We start from the raw sequence: 22,067 nt of genomic DNA, 5'->3' as shown, positions 1-22,067 counted from the left end.
CAAAGTCTACTAAAACTAATAATTTATTACCGTATACATGACATCAGTCCAACCTTCACAAGTGATACATGTGAATACTGTGAGACATGCATGTAAAATGTTATCAAAGTTTGGTAATCCAGAGTTTGGACCAATCCAATATTTTTTACACTTTGTACCTGTTGGGCATTGTCTTCCAGAACTTGTTGTCATTCCGCATAAGTAACCATCCTCATAAATAGCTATGAAGAATGATTCAATATTTCCTAGCTAATTCTTCATAAATACAGTGGTATTTAAATTAATTATAATTAACATTAAAAAAAAAGTAAATATGATAAAACATTCCCTATAGTTATTATATAAAACACCATTCTGGACCACTGTGCATCCTCCATCATTAAAAAAAATTGCTTTTGGGTTGACATTTGGTGGTTTTTTGTTAAAAATGAATGTTTATTTAAAAAAAAGGGATTTTCTTGCTTCCATACTCTTCCAAGTTATTATTACTTTAGGTCACAAAATAAATATTTGAATAATTTTTTTACCAATTTGCATTTAAAAAAACAACAACTTTTTCACTAACCAATCTAACTTTTGCAAAGTTTTTCAACTAAGCAAGCCTTCTAATAACTTTCTGAAGATTGTTTGGGTTTTGGCTTTGAGCAATGCATTGCAATTTGAAAAATCAAATCTTGAAATTGAAAATCAAACTTTAAATTAATTTGGATAATCATAAAAAGCTATATTTTCAATCAATTTTGATTAACCATGGTACAAATGCAAAAAATTTCTATAAATAAGAAGCATAAAGTCAAACATATATATATATATATATATATATATATATATATATATATATATATATATATATATACACACACACACACATATTTTTGGCTGACCAAAACAGTAAGACTGAACTTACTTCTTTAACAGTTTAGTATCCATTAAGTTTCAATTTAGCATACATTTGGTAATTTTGCATTACATTTGAGTTTAGATTTCTTTGTATTAATGAAAGAGCATTTGTAGTAAAAGTTAGACTAAATGTTTTATTTTCGAACAGATAATTCTATAGAAAATTTGCTGAAGTTAAGAAATCTAGATAATGATTATTGTTCAGAATATTGGGATAACAATTTGATCAAACAAACAAATTCAGATGTAATACTTTAAAAAAGAAACAAATCCACCTGCAATCAAATCTTCAGCAATTGTTTAAGCTAATCACTCAAAAAATCAATTAAAAATACACAAAACATTAAGAAATAAATCATAAAAAATATATAAAACAACAATTTAAGGTAAATACTAAAAGTAATTTACTGTCATTAGAAATATAAAAGCATGATTGATGAAATGAATCCATGAAGAATGAAAGACCCATAACTGCATAAATAATTATGACAAATCCAATAAGTAGACCAATTTGCAATAATGAAGCCAATGACTTTAAAATGGCACTCATGACAAGATGCAAGCCTTTTGAAACAAATGAAATCAAATTGCAAACATTAGCAAGTAAAAGGATTACATAACTTTTTATATACATTTTTAGTTTAAAATTATTGTATAATTTAGGATACATACTGGGAATGCCAGCTACAAACTTTAATGGTCTCAAAACTCTGGCTGCTTTTATAACTTTTATCCATTCAACCGATTTGGAATTTAAAAATAGAACAGTAATGCTAAAAATAACTGTAAAAACTAAGCATATTTTAAATTTAAATTAAAAGTTATATATTTCAAAGTTTTAAAAACAAAAAACATCTGTAAATGAAACTAAACATTTGGAGATGAAGTCTTGTGTTTCAGATCTTTAATCCTGTGTTGAGAAGAATTACTTTAGAAATATATTTGACAAACCTTAAAAGTATTTTATCATTATTCATCTTTTATCATTGTCTGCTTTATTTTTTTTTATAAACATCTAAATTATTTGTAACCATAGCTATATAACATAAAAATTGTCTTTTTTTAAAACCTGTGTTAGCACAGGATTAGCATTAAAAATAAAAGCCTCAACAAATTTCATAGAAACAGTTTTTGTTTTTTTTATGAATTTATGTAAAATTTGAGGAATTTATCTTTCAAAATTAGTATATTATAAAAAACATATAGAAAAAAATTGGTTTCTTACACCACAAAATAAAGTTTTTATTTACATTTATCTTTGTGAGTAACTTTCAGAATGAAAGATTTGGTGAAGATGTTATAAGTAATAGATACTTTGTGATTCTATTAACTTACCCTGCTACCACAACAGTAAAGTCCAGAATGTTCCAACTGTTTCGCATATAAGAGTTAGGATGCATGATGAAGCCTTGACTAACAATTTTTAACAAGGCTTCAAAGCAAAATATTCCAAGCAAAATATTCTCACATAATACCTAAAAAATTGCATAAATCTATATTTTAAAACAATAGAAATACCATTGAATACCAAGCTTTGTTTTAAAAAGTAAAAAATAAAAAATGTTTTTTGAAGATTATGGAGTTGATTTAAAAAGATAACAACTTATACTCATATCATTTAATAACATACATACTAGTTTATTGTTGATACTTGACTTGTCTTCTTTTGGTAAAGGAGAATTCAATCCCATAACTACACAATTGGTGGCAATAGCAAGTGTTATAAAGAAATCAAAGACTTTTGATTTACTAATGGCAACACATGCTTTACGTAATGAATTTTTTGGTGCCAAAATAAATAAATGATTTGTAGGATACAAGTCCTCATTAATAGAGACTGCTCTTTCAGTCATTGCAAGATAAACTTTAAAAGTAAATAAGTATCTAAATTGAAGTAGTTTCCATAAACAGAATATCAAAATATTCTTTCCAAGTGATGTAACCTTAAAGAGTAATTATGATTTCAAAAGTTGATATTTTTAACAAGAAATTCATACAAACCAAGGGAGCTCAATAGAGGCAAATCAAATAAAATGTCATGAAAAATGCTACATCTTATTTAATATTAATAAGATGAATGTATATGATATTCAATTAGTGTATACACTGAATGTGGTAACTTTAATTAAAAGCATTTTAAAATAAGGAATTTAATACTATTTATTTGAACTAATTTCTGTAGTATGAAGCATTTAAAATTTTAGGTTTTTAGGATTTATAAAAGATTCATTTCCTTCAAGCTAGTTCACTTTAGTTTAGTTCACGTTAGCTGAGGCACCATGAAAACTAAACCATGATTGACTTTGTCTAAGGAATCATAATTCATTAATCTCAAATTCTTGTAAAAATCTCATCTCAAGATTTTTATTTAGAAATATTTTTTATTAATCAATTTTTATTAATTTTATTGGACAGTCAAACAGGGAATCAAGACACAAAAAAAAAAACAACAAATCAATTAAATTTTTCAGAAGTATTTCACAAAATGATGAACATTATTTCTTTTTTTGCTTGGTATCATTTTTCTTTAAAACTTTTGTTTGCTTTGAGTCATTCGTTACAGGTTGCCACTGAAGTGAGTTTCTTCTAAAGAATGGCCATGGTGGAAGAACAATCTAGATAAATAGTTAAATTATGTTTGAAAAAAGATTAATATAAGTAACATGAACTTTGAAAGTACATAAGCTTTTTTTAAAAGTAGTAAAAAAGTAACCATAGATAATATAGACATTAACTTTTTTTTATCACATGAAAAGAAAAACAGTAATCAATTAAAACTTAAATGTGACAAATAAATTTATTAATTTAATAATTTTTTATAACTTTTTTTAACAATTATGCATATGTAAAAAAAAAAAAATTTTTAACACAGCACAATTTTTTAAATCAACTTCCATTTAATCCTCTTCTTAAACCAGCTATTAATTACAACTTTTTTTTATCAACAATTTCTTTATTTTCTTTAAAAGGTTATGTAAAAAAGAGAATTTTGTTACAACCTATAGAGACACTTATCTTTGTTTTTTCTGTTCTATAAAATGTTTATAAAATAGTGTTTTAGTATGACTTTTTTTTCTTTTCATTAAAGACAATAATGTCACTATCTTAGTTGGTTTGTGTTTTCTGATACTTTGAATAAACTTTTAAACAAAAAAAAACCAATAATGTACCCATTTTTTATGAGTACTGCATATGTTAAGGTTCCCCTCCCCCAAGAAAAAAAAACCTGGATGACGAAAATAAACATAGTGTGACAGCCTATCTTTGCTACATTTACTTTACAAAAAAAACTCAAAATTTAATAAAAGCTTTATTTGATTTTTTCAATTTTGCTTTTATTTTTCAATATTCTTTTTCTTTTCTTTTTTTATTGTAAAGTTCAAACTTCACATAAAAGTATGATCAGTATTGTTTAAATTACAGATATAAATTCTTGAGGATTGTTTTGAAAATATGTGAGATACCATGTTTCTACTTCTATCATTGTTAAAGTAGTTAAAATTAGTTGCAAATAAAAAGATATGCATATGCATAAATTTACCAGGCAAGAAAGTACAAAGCCAGTCAAAACCACATAGACAGTTGCTGATAGTTGTTGAATATAAAAGCCCCATAAGAACCCAACAATCTGGAACAAACATTTAAAAGTAAATTTATAAAAAAACATTTTTTTAGCAAAAACAACAAATATTGATTAAAAATAACACAAGTTCTTAATAAAATAACAAAAAATAACAGGACTAATTCTTTTTTTATTTAAACTAAAGTAATTCTGATACTTACACCAAATATTGTAAGAATAACTTGGTAAACTCGTTCTGCTTTTCTCTGTCCTTCATAATCCTAAAATGAATTTGGTTTCAAAATTGATCTTTCACTATTTATATTCTTTACAATATAATCTCTGCAACTCTTACTCCTGAGTAAATGTGATCATTTGAACAAAAGTACTTGATTGTTTGAAAAAATACTTCAACTTCTTATTGATTTGCAAAAGTATTTCTTTAAATTTGAATGTTCAATCATGAATGATAATTTATGAGCAATATTTTATGTATATTTATGAATAATATTTGGATGAAAATTAAATTTTAAAGTAGCTGAAAAAAGTACTTTATACTAGTGTTTATAAAAAAAACAAAAAAATTGAATATAGAATTGTAAATGAGATCTTTAGTTTCTTTTGATTTTGAATGATAACAGAAGTAATAGACAAAACAGAGTCATTTGCTGTGAAATTCATATTATTGCGTCTGCAGAAATCAATAACTCTCATCTTAAACTGTTATAAAAAATTAGATTTTTGTAAAAATATGATCAGAAATTTAATGAGATTCTTGACTAGGTATTTCAAGATGTACCGTAATAATCCCCTAGCTTCAAGCTGAAGACACAAAGATTAAGTAGTTTAAAAAGAAGCACACACAATACTGATGGAAAGAAAAGCAGCAGCAATCTATCGGCCTAATTCAAGAAGAATTAAGTCAGAGTAAAAAATAGTATGATAACAATTCTTTGGACTCACAAATAAAAAAAAGTGAAATTTTTGAATGAATCAATGAGATTTATTTTAAAATGTTAAGATATTGCAAATATCACTGATTTTAGTATTTCTTAAAATTTACTTTTATCTTAAATTTACTTATTTGTTTAAAATCAATATTTTTTTTTAAAGCTTTTTTTTAAAATATTTTACCCATTTATATTTCTTTCAATATCTAAGCTTCTTTTAATCATAATAACTCTCAAAACTCCAAATTGTCTTCTCAAAAAGATGTTTAATTCGATTAACATCAAGATAGTTACTGAAAAAATCAAACAAATATGATCAAATACAGAAAGAGGCAGAAGAATAAATAAAGAAGAGAAAAGAAGAGACTAAACATCAAAGTAGTTATTGAAAAATTCAGGTCTCAATAACAATCAAAATTGGGTAATGAGAAGTCTTAGGAAATATTCATGATATAAAGAAGCAGAAATATAGTAAAAGAAATACAGATTGATAGACCATTTAAACTTCTTTAAAGATTCATATTTGAAAAATATTGATTTTGAATAGAAGAGGTGAGCTTAAGTTTTCGGCGTTAAAACTTGCATTAAAAGAATCTTTTGTAGAAAATAAGCAAAAATAATTTTAAGGTAATAATAAAATATTTAAAACATAACTACATGACTTGCATTCTTATAATAAAACAAAGATGAAGTAGTATTTACTTGTTTTTACTCCAAAATAAAAACAAATGAAGTAAATTTTGTTTGATCTTAACTAAAAATGGTTGCATTTTTTCTTCAAAAAAAAAAAAAAAATGGAAGGGCAAAAACAATTTTGTATAAAAATTCAAATGTCTCCATAAAAATACATTAATTTTTTTTTATATAAAAAAATTAAATTTAGGCAACATGCATGCTCATATCAGAATAGTAGTAGATATTTTAAAACTATTTCTTAGTCTTACCATATGTGTTTCAAAACTTGCCACATAATCATAAGATCTTTTAATGAATGGCAAAGATAAAAGAAAATCTTTGAATATGTCCATTACCCTTTTCTATAAATTAGATAACTAAAATCTATAAAATGCAAAGCGTGTATACATTAAAAAAAAAAATTAACTGTGTAACACTTAAATGTTTTTAGTTGTATGTTACTTATGAATTATGATTACATTTTATCATTGAAATATTTATATTAGCATTTTAAATGGTGATATATTTTTAATTACTCGAATTAGCATTAAAACTTTTATAGTTTTTAAATTTCTTAAGTTAAAGTGTATGTTTAGGGACTCATGTTATTTAAAGGAATGTAACGTCACACAATAATATATCGGGCACCGATGAATAGAAAGTTAACCGGATTCTTTTCTGCGGACCGCTAGTCTCTGTTTTAATGACAAAGCAAAACCGATGAAATCAAAAATTTTAAAGTTTTGTATTTAAAGAAAGTTTTTTAAACTTGTAATTAAGAAATTTTGAGAAACTAGTTTGTTAGATTGAGACCGAAAAAACAAAAAGAGAAAAGTTTCTTAAGATGGACTTTTTTTTTTTTCAACGATAAAAGAATTGTTGATATTATCTTTTTCTATTAATTGGATTGAAAGAGGTTGTTTTTTTTTTTGCATCTAACAATAACTTATTTGATATAAACCAAGTATTGAGTTATTTTATTTCCAGCTTCGAAGAGGATTTTTAATCGAGGAAGTTAAATGTAAAAATTTAAGGCTAAAGGTATTTTATATCTACTTAACCACCCAAACCAAGAAAAAATATTTTACACACCAACAAATGATAGAGGAATAGCCCCAATCCCTAAGCACAAAGAAAAAAAATGTAGATGAAAGTTTTAAAGATATGAGAAAGGAGATTTGAGCGAAGGATATATACGGACTGGCAAATACGGTCGAATGCAAAGATGCAGAATAATAAATTAGAGATAAGAAGAGAAAAATCCCTTAAACATTTTTAATTCATGTTAAAGTTTGAAACTTTGAGATTTTTTAAAAACATCGTCTGTGTTGGAAAGGATTATTATTAGATATACTAGAAAACATCGAGCGCAAATAAAATATCGATCACAAATAAAACATCTGGCACAAAAAGAAATATACATGATTTTAGAATTATATCAGAGAGTAATTATTACACAAAGCCTTGTGGCATTCTCACATCCATAAACATTTAATTTTCCAGTCCCCTCAAAAAAAATATTAAAGATATTAAACGTAATCAGAATATTAAACATAATCAATGTTAAAGAGAATCATAAACAAATAGAGATGCAATTACTACTAATATAAGACAGCCACATCACTGTTTATAAATTCAATTTTTGATCCAAGGTTTGTTATCTAAATCAATGCGGTTAAACTGTTGTTAATATCTCTCTCTAAATCAATAAAAATTTTGTTGTTTCTCCGGTCAATCTGTAATAACTGTTCATACTTGCACTCGTATTTTTGTAAAAAATTTTCTCTTGCTTTTATAGCTGCCTTGTTATAAAATTTTCAATGTTTTTAAAACGTTGCAAAGACATAGACATGGAGGTAAGTGGTTAATAACATAGTAGTATAGTGGTTCAAAAAAAAAAAAACATTGTTTGCAGAGCCGGATATGGTATTTTGTCTCCTAGACAAACTTCTTGAAAATGCATCTTTTGTAAAGATTGAAAAGAACTATAAGGTATACACTCTTTAATCTTTATTTATATCTTTTTAGGTTAAACTAATTAAATTTTAACTTTAGGTACATAACTATGTACATAACTATGTACCTAAAGTTAAAATTTAATTAGTAAATGGCATCTTTGCTATTAATCATAATCATTTATTTTTGTTAAGGTTAAGAATGACTTTCATTCGGTGGTTTGTAATCGTCAATGGTGGAGGTTTTTTTTTTTTTTTTTTTTTTTTTTTTATCAAAATTAGCACTAACCGTGGACGCGGCTAAAACTGAAAGAGCATGCAACAATCATTTGGTAAAATAAGAATTCGTCGGAATCGTCTTTTTAGTACTTTCATTTTCTCGAGTTTCTTTTTCTTTTTTTTTGAATTTCGAACCAGATTTTTTATTTTTCTAACTAAACATTTATTACAGTTAAAAGGCAATAACTAGAAATAACGAGTAAAACTTAATCAGCGAAATCTAAAAACTAAAAATTTACATCTCAAACTCAACGCAAACAAAATATTCGAAAGGTAGAAATGAAATGTTTGAAATTAGATATATATAATATTATATGCTATTGATTTTTAGTTAAACATAAGTTATAAATTCAAATACTAATTGACAACAATACCTACAAATTTTAAAATGTAGCATCCAACATCATTCGGAATCTGAAATGTCAAAAGAAGTATGTAATGCGAGAACAATTTTAAAATTCTTCAAGCAAGGACCAATCAAATTCTTTAAGCAAGGACCAATCAAAGGTTAAGTTATCGTGAACCTACCAAAATCTTTAACGAAAACTGAGAAATACGTTCTTAGGAAAAACATCGGTGTTTACTTAATATTGAGTTAGTGTATGGAGAGAATTGCTTGGAGAATATTTATACAGGTCGAATCAACCAAGCACCTGCATAGAGACACTAGAAAGCTATATGGTTACATCAGCAGGCATGTTGATTGATTAAAACGAAAGGCGACAGTTTTAACTAGATATGGTTCATACCCGCACATCTTGCATAATCATAGTTTTGACGGAAGAAAATAATACAAGTTTAATGATCTAGCCAGCTTGATCACTAGATTTTAATCCAATCAATCAAACCTATGGTTAGACAAATAATTAATCAAGGTTTTAATAAGTTTCAAAACTATCCTAAAACATTTGGAGAAGAATTTCAACCAAAACTTACAATAATCTTGTTAAACGATTGCAAAAGAGATGCATACATACAAAGAGATGCACAGCTAGTAAAAAAGCGTGTGGAGAATCTTTTAAATACTAATTTTGATGATAATTGTTATTGTATCAATTTTGATTTATTTTAGTTTTTTATTGATTTATTTTTTATTGTATTCGATAGCGTTTTAAAATATAACTGAACGTAAAAATATGACACCTTGATGTTTATTTCTGAACAGTTTTTGTTGAATAAAAAAAATTATGAGGTCAGTATCTCTGTAGTTTTTACTTACAAAACATTAAATAAGCTTAATAGAAAATTTGTTATTAAACTATTTCATGTATATTCAGTGCCGTGCTAGCTAACAGGTGGATTCTCTAAATGTTTACTTCAAGTCCATCACTATAAAGTAATAACGTTTAACAAAGTTTGACTGCTTGAATTCATATATATACGATAACAAGACCATAAATTTGATAAATTTACTAAGATCGTAAATTCATTAAATTACTAAATCTAAAAATTTTAGCGGTTCTTTTTTATCTCGTTAAGCCCAACCCCTCTCCCCTAGGGCCAGGGATTATAGGCGACACTAGCACACCACAGTTTATATTTCAGCCTAGTATATTGTTTTGTTTTTAACCACAATAAATTTTGTTTTTAACCACAAAAAATTTGCGCCTTGGCTTTGAAAACATCAATCGTCTTGCCTTTTGATGTTGCCAAAAGTTTATAGATGTAAAAATAGATAAAGAAAAAAAAAACATATGTGAAATTGTAATTCTTACTAGTAGTTCTTACAGAAAAAACTACAAGGAACTTCAGTTTTATCTTCAAGAGAAAATATATCCCGCAATTATAAGAGATTTTTCTTCCCAAAAAAAAAACCACAGGAAAAAGAGAAAAATGGTTAAATTAAAAAATGAACTTCTAAAAAAAAACTTTCGTCTTAAAGTTGTTAAAATCAATCTCTCCATCTTAGTTTTTTAACTGAAAGAAAAATATAAAACCATGACATTCTTCTTCCTGCAATTCAAGTATTTGTTAATTAGAAACTAAGTTTTAAAGTCGTTTGCTTGGTTGGATGTTGCCTATAAATCTCATCTTTCCAACCTGATTGTAATTTATAATGTTATATGCTGTGAACTGGAATTAAATTTAAATAACTGACAAGTTATTCAAATTTAATTCCAATACACAGCATGACAAGCTTATGCCAATTTGACAAGTTTATCTTCATGCAAAAGATTTGGCTTAATGAAGAGACTTGGGCGACAAAAAAGTTAGCAACTCCAATTCATAAAAATGCTCTCAGCAAATTTACTTCTTTGAAGCGCATTGAAATTACAAACAGTAGTTTTTGACTAGAGTGAGTTTGCAAGAGGCTCTAGAAAAATTGATCAGAAACTTAGTAATGAAATCCGTGGTATTTTTTCTGATTGTATGTCAAACAACAATGAAAGTTCTAAATTGATGAAACTGTTGTAGGAAGAGCAAATGAAATATAATTAAAATATTATATTAATATATGTTTTTGAAATCAACTTGTTGACAGTTTTAATATTTTGAGTATACGGGAAACGTTATGTTCGATTTAAGAATCGAAACTCACATTGTAAACAAAGGACTTTAAAAAATAATTCTTTAACTAAATAATTTTTTTTTTTTTTGATTTTACATTATAAGTATGCAATCAACTTAGTTTTTTTTTTTTTTTCCTTCGCTATTCGATGAACTATGATAATGTCGTGAGTAAAATCTTCAAGATGCAATTAGCGTGTGTGTAGCTGTTAAAGTATGTAAAGTGTTAAATGTGTGTGGGGTATTAATGTACGTAGTTGTTAATGCAAGTACGGTCTTAATATATTCAATGTGTTAAAATGACGCGTTTGTAAAACTGTATAAAAGGGGAGTGTAGTTTGTAAAATGTATGATTCGCAGTCAGATGTAAAAAATATTATCAAGTTCATAAAAAAAAAGTGACTCTTTAGTGTCTCAGGGAAAGTCTAAATAATTCCCCACAATAGTAACCGATATCATATGACCTAACTTATGATGATAACCGATAGTATACGATATCTGATAATATCCGATACAATAAAGTTAATGTTTCCGAACATAGAAAAAAAAAAACGACGAACCTTTATTACTTTTTTTTCTGATACATTTTTATCTAAAAATATGATAGCAGTCTATTTTTTTTACCATGGCCTACTTAAATACATTCAAGTATTAAGTACATTTAATGTATTTATGTTGGCCATGTTTTTACTAATTTAAATCTTTAAAAAATAAATAAAAATAACGGCAAAAAAACCTTTAAATAACACTTCTCTTGCATAACCTTTGCAACCTTTTAATCTGATTTTTTCAAATTTTAGTTATTTTGATTCCGATCACCTCGTCTGAAAGTGAAAATTATTATCACTCAACCGCAATCTTCCAAATATAGAAATAGGGTAAGCAAAATAACTATTCTTTAAAACGAATAGAAAAGTAACTTGAATACAACTAAACGTTTCAATCGTGTATAGGTATTGTTAAAAGATATATTTTGTTTATGAATAAATTAGTTTAAAAGAAAGTGAAGCTGTGAGCATGAATAAAAATATTTTTACTGGAACATTTAATGAACTTGACGGCTAATAGTAAGCATAAGTTTTAAACATGGCAGCAAGTCGGAGACAGTCAGTCATTGCCCCAATTGATCCTACCGATGAGAATTTGTATCCTACAAACCATTTGTTTGTTTTAACTCCGAAGAATCCATTTCGAAGGGCGTGTGTCGCAATAAGCACCTCCAAAGCGTTTGATACCTTTATAATGCTTGCCATTGTGGTAAATTGTGTTTTGATGGCAATGAATGCTCCTTTACCAAGTGAAGACAAATCAAGTTTAAATAACAAACTAGTACGTTACTTTAAATATTCAACATCAGAATTATTCGAATAAAAATGTCTTAAGTTAAAAATATGCCATACATATTTTTTATTATTGTTTTAGCTAATTAAATAAATATTTTTTTTACATTCGTGAATGCTTTTACCTGTCTCACAAAACTTGCTATTTTTCTTTATTTCTCAGCGTAAAAGGTAAATAACTCGTTTTAAAAACATTCAAAGAATCTCTTAAAAAAAATTATTTTTTGGATTTGCTCCGTTTGGCGAGAAAAACTCGCTTAACTACACTTTTGAGCTAGAATACACTTCCAGACGTAATCTTCTACATCTCAGGACGGACATTATTTTGATAGCCTCAGAAAAACATTCTTATCTTGGTTTTATAGTAACTTGAGTAATTCATTAATTAAAAAGCGCAGGGAAATGAGTTCCTATTCTCTGATTTAATCACCTGAAGTTATTATTAACAAAAAACAAAAAACATTAAAAAACAAGGAAATACATAAGTGCATAAAATATTACAAAAAATCAATCAAAAACATAAGGAAATACATAAGTGCAATAACAATCAAAAACAAGGAAATACATAAGTGCATAAAATATTACAAAAAATCAATCAAAAACATAAGGAAATACATAAGTGCAATAACAATCAAAAGCAAGGAAATACATAAGTGCATAAAATATTACAAAAAAAAAAAAATTCAAACAATTGTTAGTAAATTTGTTATTAACAAATGTTGGAAATATGGAATAAGCGGTCAATAATAATAAACAAATATTGAAATAATATTTTTCCATAAGTAACAAAATTCTACTCTCTTTTTTATTGGTTTTTATAAAACTCAGTACTGTAAGTAAGTGTTGCTGCTGGTTAAAATCATAAAAATCAATAAATAAATGTATAGTAATAATAATTATAATAATTGTAATGATAATAATAATGATAGTGATAATGATAATGATAATGATACTAATAATAATAATAATAATAATAATTATAATAATTGTAATGATAATAATAATGATAGTGATAATAATAATGATAATGATACTAATAATAATAATAATAATAATAATAATAATAATAATAATAATAATAATAATAATAATAACAATAATAATAATAATAATAATAATAATAATAATAATAATAATAATAATAATAATAATAATAATAATAATAATAATAATAACAACAACAATAATAATAATAATAATAATAATAATAATAATAATAATAATAATAATAATAATAATAATAATAATAATAATAATAATAATAATAACAACAATAATAATAATAATAATAATAATAATAATAATAATAATAATAATAATAATAATAATAATAATAATAATAATAATAATAATAATAATAATAATAATAACAATAACAATAATAATAATAATAACAATAACAATAATAATAATAATAATAATAATAATAATAATAATAATAATAAATTATAGGTAATTAATTTAATAGTTAGTATTTCGTAGTTGTCATCTTGCGTCTCCAGATTTTGGATTTGAAATTTCGCGGGAGTTTAAGTTGAACTTTAACCCCTTCATGCTCCAATTATTGTCCTGTAACTAAAAAAAATCCAAACTTTGTTTTTTTGAACCTCATTTATTCCAATATGACATATATATAAAAAAAAATTAGGAAAAAATTATGTGAAGATGTCGTTTGAATTTGTTGTTATAGAACAACACTGCCCTGAGTTTTAGCAATGTTAGTTCTACACTACATTTGTTACAACAGTAATAAATTAAAAATAAGAAAACAGTCAAAGAGAGATGTTAACAACAGTCAAAGAGGGATGCTGACAAACAACAACAAATAACTGATAATGGATTAAAACATTAAAAATTATTGATTGACTTCATGAAGCTCATTAAAACAATTTCTTGCTTTTAAAACCCACAGGCTTATCTTGCATTTCATGCATTGAATAAAAAAATTATGTGTGTATATAAACATGTATTAAGCACACTCAGTAAATAATATAGCATTGTACTCAATATAACCATAAGTAACATATAATCACATTCAAAGTAATATATATTAGATTTACTAAAAGATAAAAATAAGAATAATGATATTATAAATAATAACTATAACAATATTTTAATATTTAAACTTATTTTAACAATTAAATGATAAAAAAAGCATTTTATTCTAAAAATCTTATCTCATAAAAAAATAATAATAATGGATGGGATTTTATACCACTGAAGTGCAGTGTTGTTCTACAACAACTAATTTTATTAGATCACAAAGGTATAAATAAACAAAAATATAAATGAGTAGTAAGAACAGTACTATGTTAAACTAAAATTAAATATTTTTTTCACAACGAGATCAGAATTGTAAATCCTTTAAATTGGTAGCATTCGTTGTCTGCTCCCAGTACCAACTTCACCCATAAAAAGTCATCTACAAAGTGTCAGTGGTGCTCTGAAATGTTAAAGTAGACTTTTTCTACAGCCCTTTTCAACCTTCCTTTATAAAATGATATTGTTTACAATTGGTTAGAATGCACAATTTGGGTTGGGGAAGCTTAGTTTAATTTTTTGTTATAAAACAATCCAGCGCATGAAAGGGTTAAACTGGCTTTGACATAACAAAAAATCAAAAACTAAATAAATTGAGAAGAGATGTCTGGTAAAAGCAAAGAAAATAGCTTAAGAGATGAGTTATCGTACTTCATATTTTGTTAAGAAGTTTTTTATCAAATGTAGAATAAAATACTATTTATTCTATAATGGTCAACTTTGTTCTAATTTTTCTAATTTATATTTAGGAGTTATTTGAACCTTACTTGCTTGGTATCTTTTGCTCTGAGGCATTTTTTAAAATTGTCTCTCAAGGATTCCTTTTACATTCAAACTCATATTTAAGAAATAGTTGGAATTTACTGGATTTTATTGTAGTTATCACTGGGTAAGTTTGAATCTTTCTAAATGGAATGTGCAAGTGTTGTTTATATATGCATGTAAAAATACTTCTTTTATAAAAAGTTAAGTATGAAATTAGATTAAGTTAAAACAATTTGACAATTAAATATTTTCCAGCATCCTACCACTTGCTGGTTTAGAATCTGGACCTATGAAGGTTATAAAAGCTGCCAGAGTCTTAAGACCTCTAAAACTTGTTTCTGGAGTTCCAAGTAAGTTACAAGTCAAGGTTCAGTATTATACTTTTTGAAATTTACTTTTTAAAAAACATGCTAAACTTTAACTATGTGAACTTTTTTTTTAAACAGGTTTACAAGTTGTAATGAGTGCAATATTGAAATCCATGGCATCTTTACTACAAATTTGTCTTCTTATTGGTTTTGTCATAGTTATTTATGCAATTGTGGGTCTTTTATTCTTCATGGAATTGTTTCATAATACATGCTTTTATAAATCTAACCAAAGTAAGTGTTGTCTATAGTTATGAAAATATATATCTTTTTCTAACTTAACAGTCTTAAATTTATAATATGTATCACAATTTGGTTGTTTTCTGACTAATAGAATATCTGACTAAGATTCTGTAAAGTATAAGTATTTATTGCTGTTTTATGTATATTATAATTGAGTGATTATTAGACTCCTTGAAAATGATGTACTATAGTGCGCAAATCTTTTCATGGAAACAAAACAGTCAAATAAGATAACAAAAATTATTTTATCTATTTGATTCTTCATACTGAGTTAATATTTAACATTTCTTTTGACACTAGCATGAAAAAATTTAGAAGCTTATTTATGAAATGATATTTAGAGATTATGGTACCACATTAAGAAATTTAACTAAATGAAAATATTGAAGTAAATGAGATTTAGAAGCTTATCAGCTTCTTTTTTATTTAGCCAAAAAATGAAAGCTTCATTGTTTTTTTATTTTTATTATAGTTAGGAAGATTAGGTAAGGGTGGAAGGTGTAAAATATTGAAAGTTTAGTATATCTTTTTTTCTGAAAAATATTTATATAATAGTTTAATTGGAAAGATTTTAATTAAGTAAAACCATGAGTAGGTTTTTTTTTTAAACAACCTTTGCAAACTACAGCAAACAGACTGAAACAAATATTTGTAAACTTTATTTGTATATGCAGCTATTTGGATGAAAGACTACTTATGTGGAAAAGCAGAAGGTAATGGCAGGCAGTGCCCTAATGGAATGGAGTGTAAAGCTTATTGGGATGGTCCAAACTCTGGGATAACAAACTATGATAACATTATACTTGGTTGTATTACTGTATTTACTTGCATCACTTGTGAAGGTTGGACAGATGTCATGTATTGGGTATAAATATATAAAGATTTTTATGTAATAATTTTTAGTTTATAAAAAGTTAAGATAACTTAGTATATAATTTGTATTATAATTTTGTAATGTATAGTATATAAGTTTATAAGTATATGTACAGCTATGCACAAAAGTTTAATTGAGATGGTATTTTCTGTCAAACTTTTCAGGGTTTAAATAAGCTATAAAAAAAAAAAAAAAAAAACAGGAAAATGAATTTAATTAATTTTTTTTATTTTTAAAAGAGCAATCAATTAGTTATACAATTAACATTGATAAGATAAGATAAGATAGTTAAAAAAAAAGTTAAAAAAAAATTAAATAATTATATAATCATAAAATGAGTTGCATAAAAGTTTAATCGAGTTAAGGTTTTAGAACATAAAAAGTTAAAAAAAAATACAAGTTTGATATTTAAAGTGTCCCCCTTTGGCTTGATAGCAAAGAAGAAATTGTCTCTGCGTTGATTCAACCAATATCATGCACATCTCATGTGGCACTTTTAACCAATTCTCATTCAGAAGTTGCTTTGAATCCTCAGTTGATTGAATTTGATGGTTTACCAATTGAGTATCGATCCATGACCAGATATTTTCTATTGGGTTGATATCTGTTGATCTAGGGCATAAGGCAACAAATTGATCTTTTTTGTGTTAAACCAGTGTGTTATACTATGTGCTGTGTGTGCTGGAGCCCTGTTTTTCTGGAAGATGTATTACTTGCTTCTGCCATACAATTGCCTTATTGATGGAATCAAACATGTTTCAAGTGTATTTTTGTAGGCCTTGTGGGAAAAACATCCCCATATGCCTACTGAGCCTCCACCACCTTGTTGTCCTGCTTGTAAATAGTACTTGCAATATTTTTCAGTTGCAAATCTTTTAACATATTCTTTGTTTGTGGTTCACAACCTGAAAATTTGACTCATCACTCCAAATCACATTTGCCCAATCTTCAACTGCCTAATTGAAATGTTCTTTGCACCATTTTTGTCTTTTGCGTTGATCTATGAATGACAGGGATAGGCTTTCTTATTGCAATGTAAGACCCAATGTAATACCTTTTTTTACTAACATCCTTTTAACGTGCTCTCTGATTACATTTCAATTAGAAAAAGATTGGTTGAATATTTGAGCTAGCTTTTTGTTGCTGAGCCTAGGATTTTCTCTAGTGGTTCTGAATATGCTACTTTTGTTGCGGTCACTAAGCTTTGGTAGTCTTCCAGAACAAGACTTGTCAACAACCTTACCTGTCAGCTCCCAGATTCTCATGGATTTTTGAATGCAAAATTCAGAAACCCCTCATAAGTTTACTAATTTCAATGTTGTTATGATTCTTTGATTTGACCAGTCCAATAATTTGCCATTTGATGCTTTCTGACACTGCTTTTCTACCCATTTGCAAGCGAATTGAAATTTAAAGTATTGCAGTCATTCTTTAGATAATTTTTAACAATTAAAATATTTTTTTGTAATTTTAAAATTATTTTTTTATTTAAGAATCACGAGTATTCACTATATTTATCATTAAAAGTGGTGATTAAGTATAATAATTAGTTATGAAGTGTGAGAAATGTATAATTAAATAACTCGATTACACTTTTGTCATCAGTAAAATACATCTAATGTTCAATTAGTTTTATGGAAGTAGTGTATATAAGTATGTATGTATGTATGTATGTATGTATGTATGTATGTATGTATGTATGTATGTATGTATGTATGTATGTATGTATGTATGTATGTATGTATGTATGTATGTATGTATAAATGTATTTTTAACTTTGTTTTGAAAAAAGTCAAAATTGAGCCCAATATTAATTGTTTCTTCCCCACTGTGATACAGTACTACATATTGAGAAAATCTTCAAATCTTCTTGGTGTTTTGTATTTTTTTATTTTATAATTACCTCTAGTAGGTTTTAAAAAATCTTGCTGTTAAAGAGTAATAGACCCACTGCTTGTCTATTAGAATATGCTGAAAAATATTCTGATAATTTTTTGAACTTTTTTATCTTCATTTAACTTTTACATGAATATAAAAATTGATTTGTCAGCTATTGATTTCAGTCATTTCAAGTATTTGATTACGATGCTCGTTATATCTGGATATATTTTTACACGCTCAATGTGCTGGGTTCACAATTTATGTTAAATTTAGTGTGCGGAGTCCTAAGTGGGTAGGTAATTTTTTGTTTTTCAGGTACAACATACTGCTTTCCTAAATTGAATGTTTATTTTTTGTGAATTTAAAAATTTTTTTGATTTGAAGACTCTTCTTTGATTTTACGGTGCTGTAATCTTTCATTTCTTAATTATGACTTCTAGAAATTCTGACCTCATGAAGCCTGAAAGTAGGGTTTAAATTTTTTTTTTTTTTTAAATTGAAATTATCTTAAAGAGTAAAATTAAATGAAATTTATTTTTTTTATTTTTGCCATTTTCTAAACACTTTTGTAAACTTATAAATTGCCTTAATGAACTTAGCTTACCCAACAAGTTTCTATAATATTCTTAGTTTATTTTTTATTTTTTTGCCTTTCTCAAGATATCAGAATAAGTAAAATTCCTCTTTTAATCCAAATAACAGATGTTAAAATCTTTTTTATCAATTGTTCCCTTTGTCTGCTTTACTCTTTGTCTGCTGAAATTCAGTACAGCATGTACCCTTAAACTTCACACTAACTTTGGCGCCCTTTTTAAAATTTGTTTTTGTAGGAATTATTGTTTTGACTTATGGTTTTGAAATCTTTAATTGATGCACAAACAAGTAATAAAAAGAAAAATTAAGTTTTATAATGATGACTATTAAATATAAGATCATCAATGACCTTAATCTCTTGGGTATTTCACCCATGAACATTATAGCATGACTTGGATGGCTAAATGAACTATGGATGGTATTTTAAGTCAATTTTAAAAGTTTGATTGCATAAAGAGGAAACCAGGAAGTGGTAAAACAAAGACTGAGGGCTTCAAGGCTTATTAGAATACTCAAAAGTCAAATTTAGTGCAATCCAATCCATGAGGAAAATGGCCAAGGAACTCTCTGTAAGTGCGCACACAATCAGAAATGTTGTTAAATATGACCTAAAGGCCAAATCTAGAGCTAGATCCAAGATCTTATTAATGAAGAAGTTAAGGTCAAACAAGTTGAAATAAAAAAGAAACTTTTGTCCATCCTTAGGAAAGATCAACTAGTAATTCTGTTCTCAGATGAAAAACATTTGACAGCGGATTCTGTATCAAATAGCAGGACTGATCGCTATATTAGCACCTCAATTCCAGAAGATGTTCTATAATCCATTTGGTTCAAGTTCAGGAAAATATCCTGCTTCTGTGATGATGTTTGGAGTTGTGGCCTCCAATGGCTTATAGATACCTTCTGTTTTTGTGGATTCAGGGATCAAAGTCATTGCAAATGTGTAGTTAAAAAACTTGGAAGACCATGTCCAGCCATTGATCCCCTCTAACTTGATGTTGAGATTGTGTACCCGGAAGATGGGACTCTAAGCTCGCCTCCCCCCATACAGCCAGAAAGCCACATGAGTGGCTTAGAAAAAACATGCTGGATTTTTGAGGGAAAGTTTTGTGGCTACCATGTAAGAGGTTCAGGCCTAGAATTGAAGCTGTGATTAAGGCCAATGGTTCATACATTGAGTAACTTATTTAAAATTCATGGAAAAATGACATGAAATAAGTTAATTTGCTAAAATTGTTTTCTTGTTTACTTGTTTTTATGATCTACCATTTTAAAAAAATGGTGTGGATTTTAAGGGCTCATACTGTCAGTATGTGTTTCTTTAAACATTTGTGTTTTAATTTAGGATCATTCAAATGAATTCAAGTGTCATTAGTTGTTATGAAATAGCACATATTGTTTTAGCACCTGTATTAGCACTTTCTTTACATGAATTTCAGCCTCTAAATTTTCTAAATTGAAAAAAAATTTTTATACTCTTAATAGGTGTTACTTTCAAAACAATCATGCAATCAGTATCTAAAGAAGCCAGTTTAAAATTGTATGATACGTACATAAACTGTAAATGTAAAGAATAAATTTTATGTTTAATAAAACTTGAAATTGTAAAAAAGAACCATGAAAATTAATTTCCAAGCGATTAATTTATTTATCCAAAAGATATATGGTATTAATTCTTGAAAATGATTTCATAAATATGGCCACCACAGCTGTATTTGAAGAACACATTATTGATGTCTAATTATAGGGTATCACTTGTGATCTTAGTTTAAATGAAAACAAAAACAATATTGGCTTGTAGAGCATTTATTGTTGCTGGTTTATGGTGTTTCTTTGTCATCATCTTGTCATCAATAACCATAACTAGTAGTGTGGTGTCAAAATCTTCTCTTTATCAGCCATAAAAAGATTTTCTTCAACCTTGTTTATTTTTACTAATTTTGCAAGGCTTTCTTTAGGTGAAGATTCCATTTTGAATAAACTCTATGGTAATTTTCTTTAAAAATTTAGTTTTATGAGGGGAGGCTTATACAAATGGAAGGCTAATTCTGAAGTGGGGACTAACTCTGTTATTGATGGTATTGATAGGGATTGTAAAAATAAAAATTTGTGTTTTGAATAGTTTGTTAAATTTTATCTAAATATAATTTATTTGGTCTCTGTTAAAGATTTTAAAAACTGCAAAGTTAATCATCTTTTTTTTTTTCTTTATATATAGTACAAAGTGTTAATTTTATTACAAAAACTTTCTTAATAGGATTTAATTGTGTGTTATCTGTAGTTTTTCAAATTATTATTTTACAGTGAGTTTAGCAAAGAAAAAGAGCGTGTAGCAAATCGTACTGAATTTATACAACAGAGAGCAGAGTTAGCTGCTGAAAGAGCTATTGATAAATATGAAGGTTGGGTTGATGAAGGAGAGCTTGCTGCTGCAAAGGAATTGGAAGAAAAATGTAATTCTAATTTAAAGTTATAGATCATTAACTACAACAATGAGTTGACATTTGTTTTTTTAACTTTTGTTTTATAATAACCTTTATTTGGTTTAAGTTTTTTATTGTGAATAACATATAAATTTATTATATTTCAATTTTGAATTTGGTGTAGAAATAGGAATAAATAAGTATTTTAAAAGGATATTATCAAATTTTAGTGGCTTCTTGATGTTTGGTGGAATTTGACCAAGGAACACATTAGAAACTAAAAAATATATTTGATCAATTACACGTTTGCCAAAAGAGGCAAATGCCCATATAGTATTGATCTTTCTTAAATGTAATCATAATTGGTATTATTTTTTCACAAATTTCATTATTATTTAAATATTTATCTCACAAATTTGAATCAATGTACTTTACTGAAATATGGGTTTTCTTAAAAGTAATTTTTTGACATTTTAGGGGAAAGTAGCAATATTCCATTAGATTTAGTGTAATTATTGGAGGTTTGCATCCAACACTGTCAAAAAAAATTGACTTAAAACTTTGTGTAAAAAAGTCTTAATACATACATACATACATACATACATACATACATACATACATACATACATACATACATACATACATACATACATACATACATACATACATACATACATACATACATACATACATACATACATACATACATA

At 26.5% G+C, this 22,067-nt stretch overlaps 3 protein-coding genes and 1 long non-coding RNA gene across 14 annotated transcripts in view; 1 reads left to right on the top strand and 3 right to left on the bottom strand.

Moving 5' to 3' along the window:
- The window catches only part of LOC145185117 (voltage-dependent calcium channel type A subunit alpha-1-like), a 31,234-nt gene extending 28,360 nt beyond the window's left edge, over positions 1–2,874 (bottom strand). For 3 of the 8 annotated variants that reach the window (XR_016455557.1, XR_016455556.1, XM_090097537.1), the window contains exons 1-5: positions 2,535–2,874; positions 2,236–2,375; positions 1,573–1,673; positions 1,309–1,464; positions 31–221 (exon numbers count right to left, since the gene is read on the bottom strand). Coding sequence is in view for 4 of the 8 variants with exons in the window: in XM_090097537.1 (XP_089953663.1) it covers positions 31–221; positions 1,309–1,464; positions 1,573–1,673; positions 2,236–2,375; positions 2,535–2,753 (807 nt within the window). In the remaining 4 variants the exon portion in view is untranslated. Of the gene's footprint in view, positions 1–30; positions 222–1,308; positions 1,465–1,572; positions 1,674–2,235; positions 2,376–2,534 lie in introns of those variants that run through there. The other 5 variants (XM_090097534.1, XM_090097535.1, XR_016455555.1 and 2 more) reach the window with 4 other exon arrangements.
- A 480-nt stretch (positions 2,875–3,354) lies between these two features.
- Positions 3,355–6,547, bottom strand: LOC145185778 (signal peptidase complex subunit 1-like). Its single transcript, XM_090097539.1, has 4 exons — positions 6,357–6,547; positions 4,684–4,743; positions 4,442–4,528; positions 3,355–3,515 (listed from the first exon to the last, which is right to left on the bottom strand). Exons 1-4 carry the CDS (start codon positions 6,438–6,440, stop codon positions 3,396–3,398), a joined length of 351 nt encoding a protein of 116 aa, XP_089953665.1. The 5' UTR covers positions 6,441–6,547; the 3' UTR covers positions 3,355–3,395.
- A 1,657-nt stretch (positions 6,548–8,204) lies between these two features.
- LOC149883789 (uncharacterized) lies at positions 8,205–12,555 on the bottom strand. Of its 2 annotated transcripts, none has more exons than XR_016455608.1 (4): positions 12,295–12,555; positions 11,566–12,117; positions 8,700–9,169; positions 8,205–8,476 (listed from the first exon to the last, which is right to left on the bottom strand). It is a non-coding gene; the product is annotated as an uncharacterized LOC149883789 (long non-coding RNA). The 2 variants fall into 2 exon arrangements; XR_016455609.1 differs by lacking the exon at positions 12,295–12,555 and adding an exon at positions 11,390–11,421 and having other exon boundaries at positions 11,566–11,932.
- LOC145185115 (voltage-dependent calcium channel type A subunit alpha-1-like) overlaps positions 11,838–22,067 on the top strand; it is a 37,227-nt gene continuing 26,997 nt past the window's right edge. For all 3 annotated transcript variants that reach the window (XR_016455607.1, XR_016455606.1, XM_090097674.1), the window contains exons 1-7: positions 11,838–12,158; positions 14,959–15,098; positions 15,230–15,324; positions 15,421–15,576; positions 16,260–16,450; positions 18,523–18,632; positions 21,239–21,387. Coding sequence is in view for 1 of the 3 variants with exons in the window: in XM_090097674.1 (XP_089953800.1) it covers positions 11,916–12,158; positions 14,959–15,098; positions 15,230–15,324; positions 15,421–15,576; positions 16,260–16,450; positions 18,523–18,632; positions 21,239–21,387 (1,084 nt within the window). In the remaining 2 variants the exon portion in view is untranslated. The remainder of the gene's footprint in view (positions 12,159–14,958; positions 15,099–15,229; positions 15,325–15,420; positions 15,577–16,259; positions 16,451–18,522; positions 18,633–21,238; positions 21,388–22,067) is intronic.

Source organism: Hydra viridissima, unplaced genomic scaffold (assembly GCF_058129835.1).
Source record: "Hydra viridissima isolate aposymbiotic clone 2 unplaced genomic scaffold, HvirCarnegie_v1 scaffold_9, whole genome shotgun sequence".
Classification (NCBI taxonomy): domain Eukaryota; kingdom Metazoa; phylum Cnidaria; class Hydrozoa; order Anthoathecata; family Hydridae; genus Hydra; species Hydra viridissima.
The sequence above is the reverse complement of the archived record's forward strand: the minus strand, read 5'-3'. Positions and strand labels throughout refer to the sequence as shown.